General features: G+C 41.2%; 2 gene segments (V, D, J or C); both read left to right on the forward strand.

The window, feature by feature from the left end:
* Positions 1-946: 946 nt before the first annotated feature.
* Positions 947-1,536, forward strand: LOC127217604 (T-cell receptor alpha chain V region 2B4-like). The segment is given in 2 exon segments: positions 947-998; positions 1,187-1,536. Coding segments are annotated over 2 exon segments (399 nt in total).
* A 7,677-nt stretch (positions 1,537-9,213) lies between these two features.
* On the forward strand, positions 9,214-9,716 carry LOC127217593 (T-cell receptor alpha chain V region CTL-F3-like). The segment is given in 2 exon segments: positions 9,214-9,259; positions 9,367-9,716. Coding segments are annotated over 2 exon segments (396 nt in total).
* The last annotated feature ends 524 nt before the right edge of the window (positions 9,717-10,240 follow it).

The raw sequence follows: 10,240 nt of genomic DNA on the forward strand, positions 1-10,240 counted from the left end.
TCCCCTGGTACACATGGCTTGATGACTATGTTAGAAATGGAAAGGGAGGGAAAAGCAACAAGAGAGAAAAGAACAGAGAAAGAAGAAAGGCTAGAAGTGGAGAGAGGGGCCTGTGTCAGAAAAAGAGAGGCGAAAGAAACCATAACTAGAACTTTCACAGATCAATCCTACACAACAGAACTTCACTCAAGAAAGGAGAATGAAAAATTAGACAAATGAAAACTTTCCGAGTTATTTAGAGTTTAGGTGCTGAACACAGTTCATCTCTTCTGGTCAACAGAAGTAAAGATCTGTTTAGACACAAGTGTGCACCTGGCATATAATGGAGTGAAGAATTCCAGGTGTTTCTAGGGACTGGCCTCAATAAATAGTCTGGTGAAGTCATCTGTAAAACTTGAAGATGGATTTGTATGAGGGTGTCTGGAGGGACAATGGTTAGAGTTATGATGTATGAAAAAAAGCTTACTCAGATTTCCATGCAGACATTTCCTAGGTGATTTTTCAGTACAGGTGGCTACAGAGACAACATGTGCTGAGCGTGCACACACTACCTCACCATCCACCCTGACCTGGAACACAAGTCTCTTAAAAACACCTACTGAACTCTCAAGTGCTTTACCTTTTAATAATTAGGCTAGAAGAGTTTGCAGATTGAACATTTCTTTGGTCACTATGATGAACCCACAAGGTGGCAGTGTTTTCATAGGATCCTGAGCAAAGCTCTCAAGTGGGAGAGAAGGGGGAAGTGGGGAAGGGCAGGAAGAAGGAGAGTGGTAGAGAAAGGGCTAGGGGACAGGCTTGGTGCTGCTGAGGTGATGAAGTAGTCACTGTTGTGATTGCTAACAAAGCTGCTTTTCATGTTTCCTTAAGCAGGAGATGTGGAACTTTTGAATGTGACTCTGAGTTTAGAGCTGAGAATCTGAATGCTCAGTGAAGAGGGAGGAAGAGAATGAAATCCTTGGGTGTTTCCCTCGTGGTCCTGTGGCTTCAGTTAGACTGTAAGTTTGGGAATTTCTGTGGGATACAGGTGTGATATATAAAGTTGTTGCTCACTCAGGCTAATGGTAGAAACACAGGTGTTTTTAATCTCTAGTTAGGGAGGGAGAGGTCTGTGAAAAAGCTTTCTGGGGTATCTATATCCATGTGCATCCAGTCCTATTTGTCTGACCTTTGTCTTTCTGCACAGGTGTGAGCAGCCAGCAGAAGGTGCAGCAGAACCCAGAATCCCTCAGTGTCCCAGAGGGAGTCATGGCCTCTCTCAACTGCACTTTCAGTGATAGTGCTTCTCTGAACTTCTGGTGGTACAGACATCGTCCTGGGAAAGGCCCTGAGGTGCTCATGTCCATCTTCTCCAATGGTGAAAAGGAAGACAGCAGATTCACAGTTCACCTCAATAAAGCCAGCCTGCATGTTTCCTTGCACATCAGAGACTCCCAGCCCAGTGACTCAGCTGTCTACCTGTGTGCAGTGAACACACAGTGCTCCCCAGGCCCTTGCAGCCTGCACACAAACCCACTGGGCTGCATCAAGGCCTGAACTAGAGCATGCTCTATATGAAAAATACTTACTTTATGAAATATCTCATCTTGTATACACAGTGCTCTACGCTTCATATCTCCTATTCTTTCTCATCCTCCCCACCCCATAACTTACTGTTAGTGCTGGCATGTGCTTATGTGTGTGGGATCATGTACTGATGCATGGTTATCCTAACCCTTCCTAAAGAAAAATGACTCTCCTGTGCAAACAGTCATCAATTATCCATTGCTCCTCAGCAAGCAAACAGGTTTCAGGAGCCCCTTTCACTCCCTTTCTTGTATTTTAAGCTGTCTAGATCTTGTCCATGTCTGGTACAAGTAACCACAGGTCCTATGAGTCGTGTAAAACAGCCTTGTCATGTCAAGAAAGCAGTATCTTGAAGCTTTCCTCCCCATCTTCTAGGTCTTACTTTTTTTGTTTTGTTTTTGTTTTTATTGTTATTCCAAAGTGTCCCCTAAGCTTTACTGAAATAGATAGTAGAGGTGTTTCATCTATAGCGGAGCACTCACAGTTTATTTTCTCAGTACTTTAAGCATTCTCCTTATCCTTGAGAGTTTACATGTTTTCAATCCCTTACTTTCTGATGTTTTCCTAGCTTTGTAGAGGCTGATATAGATGTCCCTTTAGGTTTGGACACTCAACTCTTATTCTCAGAACCTTGGGTGGTTGTGCATCTCTGCATCAACTCACTGAAAAGAAAGCTTCTTTTACTAAGGTTAAGAGCAACACTGATCTGAATACTGCCTCTTGTTTGAACTCAGTCACATTTCTTCTTTGAAGCTGGGAGATAAAATTTGAACTCTTCATTTGGATGATCAGATTATCAGCCTGGGTTCAAGACAAGTGCACTATAGATGGAGTCTCAAATCTGGTCATGCCTCTCTGAATTTCCTCAGGGATTCAGGTGCAAAAATCTGGTGCTGTTCCTGTTATCTCATGGCAGCATCCTTTGTACTGCTTGGAGCCTGTGTCAAAGTTCCTGTGTATATTTTGGTTCCCATTAGTTTCTACCTTGCTGAATTTTGTGGTGATTTGATTCAGTTATTTTTTACAGTCTCACAATAGTCTCTGTACTTCATAAAGTTCTTTCTGGCTGTCTATGAGAATAGAAAGTTTAATATATTTACCAGTGCTAGAGACACCTGAAAAGCAGAAGTATCAATACAAGTCAGTGATTATAAGCTATGAGGCAGCTAAGGTCGGCATTCAAGAAAGCACAAGTCAGAGATGGGTAGAGGGAGACTTTAACCATTTCTACTTGGGTAGGTAGTACCTAAACATCACATGATCATCTCCTAACTTGGGACATGCATAGAGCATATGGGGCTTCCATTAGTTCAGCCTGTTATTACTCAGAAAACTTACCAACCCAAAACAATTACATCTAATTTTATCAGCACTTGTGCAATATTTTCCATACCCCTATAAAGACTCTAGACAGCTCTCTCCTCCCTGAAATTATTCTTTTTCACAAATTTCTCTCACTATTCCTTAATTTCTCATTTTTATATAACTCTCTTAATGAAGATTTCCTAGGCTTTACATGCAAAGTACACATCTTTTACCTCCATTGATAGATCACAAACTCAGAACCACTGTCCCAGGTCAACCTTTAGTGAATATCAGTGCTGGAATCAGGTCTTTTGACCATGTACACCTGAGTTGTGAAAGGGCCTGCCACCTAAACAAAATAAAAAAAGTAGAAACAACCAGTCAGCCAACAAAACAAAACTCTAAGCTCTGCATTTCTTGGATCTATAGAAAACTCTTACCTCACTCATGTCTTATTAAATTAGACTGTTAGCTCTTAATCTTTTCTAGGACAAGACAGAGAATGGAATAGCTTCGCAATTTCTTCTGAATTGGCTCTGGACCCTCAGGTATCTCATACCATGTTCAAGTATCAAGTTGAGGTGGCAAACACAAGATGATAGATGGCAAGATGCTGGTACTTCTGCCTTTTAAGACTTGGTTTTAAGCCCTGCCACTTTCCCCAATATGTGTGTTTATGTATAAACTGAGCTTTCCTCTGTCTGGTTAGGTTAAAAGCCAGGGCTAGGAGAAACTAACTTTTCCTTTTTAGGATGCTTCAAATCAGTGTCCAGAGCCTAATCCACTGTGATAAAAGGGAGAATGGATAAACTCTGGGAGTTCTGGTGGCTGTATATCTATAACTATCTAGGGAGTTCAATCTTCTGGTAATGGGAACAGGGACATCAAAGTTCAGAGGCTGCATGAAGAGGCCAGGTGTTCTTGATAATTTGGAGATGTACTTGGAAAATATAAATGCTGACTTCTGCTTTCTAGCCCGTGTTTCTTTCTAGAGGTAAATAGCCTACAGGAAGAGACTAGTCAGGCCCCAAGCATCTAGGAAGCTGAAAATGTCATCGAGAACTGCAGTCACAAAACATCCATTGCTGTCCTACAGCAGCCCAGAAAGCACGGTAGAGGCCCAGGGCTTCTAATTATAATAAATTTAACTATGAGAGATAAACAATGGAAGAGTAAAAGTTGTCATTTACAGGAGGGACCAGAGGTTAAATAGATTCACTGATAAGCAGACAGATAATGGGAGGGCCCACATTTTAACAAAATTGGTGAACTTCCAAGATGGCTCAGTGGCTTCTTCTTCACCCTGATGGGTGAAGCTTAGCGATTTCAAACAGAGCTAGAAAAGTGTTTCTTCATCAATAGGCCTCTAACTCCTGCTAGACCCAAACAATTTCAAAGCCTGATAGGACGGACATGTGTATGCCAATGCTTTGGGCCAAGCATTTACCTTGTCTTTATTCAAACTGACCAACCATAAATTAGGGGAGGGAAACCTTTTAGAGATATTTAAATACCAGCCTTTGGTAAAACACTAGACTTTTGGGGTCTTGAATATGCTCCTCTCTGCTCTGTACAGTGTCTTTCTCTGTGTTCTTTCTCTCCCTTCCCCCCTCTTTCTCGCAGTCATAATACAAGCTATTCTTCATCAGTTGATTCTGTCTGCTATGTCTTTTCTGCTGCCACGTGTTGCACTCAAGACTTTTGCTGTCTTGTAGTTCTTTAGCTGACAGAAAAAGGAACTGATCACGATCCCTAGATAGTAAGAAGACCTTTACTCAGAGTAGTTTCCTGTCCTTTTCCTGGATGCACACACTGTTGCTTACTTTCGTGCTGCAGATGGAGAGTTTATCATGCACCTGTTGCTGTAGTGCAAACACTCTCAGCTGCATCCTACAAACCCTAACTATGGACAGAATCAGCACTTATGTCTTCTCATGAAGAAAAGCCTGTTATCGATAGGATAGGTGAACCCTTTCAAACTTGTGACTTTAAAAAGCACCTTTGGTTGAAGAAAAATACCATGAGCTTAGATTAAAAAACTGAAATGCAAGGCTCAGTTCTGTCCATTCTTACACACGTCTTCAAGCGCAGGGTCCTCATATATCTTTACTTGAAATGGAGGATTCAGATTAACAATCACAAAAGATTCTTTATGCTCCAATATCAGAACAGAGAGTGTGGGATCCTTGCCGAGCATGAGGAGAAACTGCTCAGTAGTGAAAGGCTCTAAAAGGTCTTTGTCCTCATGGCCTTGATGGGTCTTTCAACTTCTGAGATGAGTCCTGTGTTCTAATTCCAGAAATGCTGACTCATCAGGTGTTACAATGTGTAGGATCCTGAAATGCTATGATTTAAAAGTAGGTATTTCTATGTTTAAATAGAGTCTACTATCTATCCTTACTTTTATTACATGCCTGCACTATATATAATTTTCAAACTTTGCAGCTTTCCTTGGCAGATATTTATTCTTCCTAGAATCTCAAACATCTAGTGGTTGTCACTGTAACTTAGGCTTTGCCCTTACCTGTTCTCACCAGCCTCTCAAGGCTCTCGGGGACTTTGACTCTGCTGTACAGTGCCTGCCACTCCAAGCCTTTCTCTGAACCTCACATCAAGCCCTGATGACCATGGCCTGTTATGTTCTCCATGTCTTCACAATGAGCACTATTCAGATGATACTGAGTTCTGCTGCCAGCTTCCCATGTAGCCTAATCCCTTTTATTTCTGCTGCAATGAGTGGCTCCTGCATGCCTAACTGGCTAAATTGAGGAAAACACTTCCCAGCATGGCCTTTTTTCCCCCCCAAAAAAAGTGTCAAAAGAGACTATTTTCTCAGGAACCCTTCCTCTTAGTGAGTCTTCTATGTTCATACCCTGGGGTATTTTACATTTCAGGCACTATTTCTATCATTCTGGTGAAAAATGATAAGTTCCTCCATAGTAGCACTGATCTCTTTAATAATTACAGTTGATTTTTGTCTGGACTTATTGTGCCTGTAACTTTAAATGATTTATATTTTTAATTGTTCTTTCTCTTCATTCTCACTAAAAACAGCAAGTACTCATCTAGTTAAGGCCTGCATGTTGTGGTTCCTCAAATAAGCAAGCAAGCAAACAAACAAACAGACAGATGAATGAATGGATAAATAAATAAATATGTGTCTATTAGTGAGCTTATCACCTGATGTAGCCGTGCTCGCAGCATTGTATTGGACACCATTAGAGGCCAATAGACCAGATATCCACTGAAGAACAACCAAGTCTGACTTGTTAACTTATGTTTCTCATTGTTTACCTGAGATGCAAATGTATTTTGAGTTATATTCTAAAACTGTACACATTTTATACTGACTTTACACTGTGATAGATAAAATCAGATGAGAGGAATAAACAGATTCATGTGATGCTAATTCAGATTTGACTTATAGAATTGAACATATTCAAACAGAACTTCTGACTTCTGTTACAGATGGTAAATATGCTTACTTGTGTCAAACAGAGTTAAGTTGTTAAAAAGATTTATTTTTAATTATGTGTATGTTCACACGAGTAGAGGTGGCTGTGGAAGACAGAGGATATGGAATACAGGCATGTGTGAGGTGTCTAATGTGGGTCCAGGGAATCAAACTCAGATCCTCTGCAGTAGCAGGATGTGCTTTTATCCACTTAGCCATCTCTTCAACCCACACAGTCAGTTTTTAATGTGACATCTTATTGTTACTTAAGACATCTAGCTGAAAATTCCAAAAACTTGTTTTGAACAAAAATCAAAATTTCTTGTTTTTTTTAAGCAATATGATGTCTGTGATGTATGTGTGTGTAGTAAGTGTATGTGGTGTGTATGGATGTACATGTGAGTGTTGTTTGTATATGCTTGTGGTATATATACTTGTGTTGGCAAGAGTGAGTTGTGATGGGTAGTGTTTATTCTCACATGACTGGATTTGGAGTCACAATCTAGACTTCATCCTTTATGTTGCTGCTTCTCAGGTATTTGGTACAGTGAATAGGAAGGAACCTCATTATCTCAGGATGACAGACAGTAAAATACATTGAAGTTGTATAAGCAAATATAACTGCATTTATTATTGTTGCTGATTTTGACACTGTTTTATGTGCTGTCATTGATAGTAACAAGGTAATGCACATGTATCCTATTACACAAGAAAAAAAAAACAACAGTTGAGAATAAGTCTCCGTCAACAGTGTCGTCTCCCTCTGTGTTCTTATTTAAGATAAGGCATTTAGCAAAGGTTCATTTCCTAAGGAGCAGCTACTTTTATAGATTTTTATGTTAATGCTGCATTCTGAGCATCATGTTTGAACTTTACTGCTCAGCCTGATCCTACCACCTCCATTTCAGACTCTCAGTGACTCACACCTGGTTCTCAGCTTCATTGTCTTAGTGGCTTCCCTGCTTCTAGGGACTCTTCCCCATAATCTACACCACACCTTGAAGAAAAATGTATCACCATATGAATCATAACATCAACAAGATCTATATTTTGCACGACACCCTTCATGGCTTTGCTACCTGGGCAACTAATAACAAATCTCTTAGTAGGGCTCTCAATGCCTCTACCGTTTTACCATTTGTACTGGCCTCTGTGCTTCTTCACATTAAGTCTATGTCAACAAAGAGGTTAGGAAACATGCTATAAAATGAGCACCTCTGCCTACATCCCTCTGTTCCCCTTGCTGACTGGGTCTGAATACTTTACTCTCGTTTATTCCTTGAGAAGAAAGAATCTTAATATTTTGCCTCATGAAGCATCTCTGGTCAGGGGTGGACAGATGGTTCTGTGATTAAGAGTATGCACTGTTCTTGGAGAAAACAATTCAGTCCCCAGCACCCCTGTGTCAAAGCACACTACACAGGGTATGTGTTATGTCCCGTCTCGGGAGATTCAGTGACAACTTCTGTCCTTTGTAGGCATTGCATGCACATGACACAGTCATGCTTTCAGGAAAAACAAAACACCCATAACATGTAAAATAAAAAGAAAAGTGATCTTTTGTAAAATAATTCCTGGTCTTTCTAATAACCTAAGAACCAACTTTGAGAAATAACCTAAGGGGTAAAAAGAACTTTCAATTGTACCACTGGTAACAGGGGCTTCCACATAAATAGAGCAACAATCCACAAACCACAATAGTAAATATTGTTGATCACCCTTTGAAACTTGATGGTAATAACCTTTTGAATAAGTCAAAGATCATGGAGAAATTAAGCTAACACTTCATTCCTACTGGGTTGCTTTTGTGGTGCTAGAATGTGCTATGCATCCTGTTGGAGGAGTAAATGAATTGTCAGTTTTTCCAATTTCTGGATCCTGTGAGCTATAATCATAGCCTGGCAGACATGCCCATTATTTCAATAGTGGCACAAATATTATGGGAGAAACCAACTAACTTCTGATTTGATTTAAAGTCTGCTGCACAAGCTGAACCCCATATGTGGCACCATTTTGGAGACTAAGAGCTGTGAGATCCATAGGTAGGGGATAACAACAAGGAGACAGTGCTTTCTGGACACAGCAGGGCAGTTGCACACATGAACTCACAGAGGATGGTAACAGATGTAAGACTTGCACACTATCAGACCAGTCACAGTTCCAGCAAGCAGAGGGAAGGTGGGCATTCCACATTTAGCTAAGAGCTATGGGCAATTGTTACCTACTGGGAGAGGGATCCAGGTTTCTTTAAAGGTGAAGCCCCTGGTTCATAGACCACCCTGTCCTGTGAAGGCTACACACCCAAGAGTATATGGGCAGTACAACCTGTAATGCAAACCTTGAGGTATTTTATTATAAATGGGGAGGGGTCACAAGAGCTGGGTTGGTAGGGAAGAGTGAATGAATATGGCATAAGTGGAGGGATTATGTGAGTATAATCAAATTCATTGCATAACATTCTCAAAAACAATAAAATGAGAAAAAGTAGATAAATTTTATCAGAGGTGTGTGTGTGTGTATGTGTGTGTGTTCTTTTATGTACACTATTCACCCTAAATACCACAGGAAACACATAATTCAGTAACCCTGGTGATTTCAGGATTTCAGGCATCCACTGTGGCTATGAGACTTGCCTCCTTTGGGTGAATTTTCAAGTTTATTCACAATGCATTGTGCAGACAGCTGTGGAGCAGGTTGAAGGGATATCAGCAGAGGGCGCTGTCTCTTCAGATGTTAATGTCTCAGCAGGTGGTGGCTTCACATGACAGACTGTCACTGTGCAGAAGGAGGTCCTTGTTTATGAGTGAGGAATTGCAAGAAGATCCTGAGGAGACTTGTCCTGTGAGTTTGATGAACTCAAGAACCAAGTGTCACTGTCTTCTGTGAACATGCTTCCTGACACCTGCTCAGTTCTGCTGCTCCTCTTGATGCTCGGTGAGTTATGTTTACCTAAGTGATGATCACTTCAACAGCTGTGGGAGTCTCTACCTGCTCTCTCATATAGCTATGTGATTCCTCATTTTGTTATTATTTATTTTCAGGAAGGAGCGATGGAGACTCAGTGACCCAGACAGAAGACCTGTTTACTGTTACAGAGGGGTCACCTGTGATGATGAACTGCACCTATCAGACTTCTTACTCAGATATTTCCCTTTTCTGGTACATGCAATATCACAACAAAGCCCCTCAGCTCCTCCTGAAGAGCTCCACAGACAACAAGAGGACAGAGCAGCAAGGGTTCCACGCCACCCTCCATAAGAGCACCAGCTCCTTCCACCTGCAGAAGTCCTCAGTGCAGCTGTCAGACTCTGCCCTGTACTACTGTGCTCTGAGAGACACAGTGAGGGAGATGCAGGGGAAGCTGCACACAAACCAAGGAGCAGGAGGGTGAGGGGAGTGGCCCTGTGAGGGAGGGCTGGGTGCCTTCTCTCAGTGGGGTTTACCTAGCATTCTGAAAAACAGCAACAAATCTCAGATCAAATTCCTAGAAACCTAGGAATCTGGATTTTCTGACAGGATAGGATGGAAGTCATTGCCAGCAACAACCTAGGATTTGATCCCCAGAAATACTGTTCTCTCATCAGGTGGAGGACCTCTCACAGATAACATTTCCAGGAAAACTGCGACATGGGTTTTATCTCTACTAGATGTCTTACAATACTTAGTGATTTAAATTCTCCAGCAGTCTTTCTCTCTTACCCCACAAATTTATGACTAAATGAGGAACATAGGCTCTAATCTTTCAAAATATGCTTCAGTCTCACTCCACAAGGTATTTAGATTTGTTTTCTCCTTGGTCCATTTTAGAGTTAGCCTAACTTCCGGTCATAGTTACTCTTCTATTGCTGTAAGAGACACACACCATGACCAAGAGAGCTCATAGAAAAAAGCATTTAATTGGGGGCTTGTTTACAG

This window comes from Phodopus roborovskii, unplaced genomic scaffold (genome assembly GCF_943737965.1).
Source record: "Phodopus roborovskii unplaced genomic scaffold, PHOROB, whole genome shotgun sequence".
In the NCBI taxonomy this organism is placed as follows: domain Eukaryota; kingdom Metazoa; phylum Chordata; class Mammalia; order Rodentia; family Cricetidae; genus Phodopus; species Phodopus roborovskii.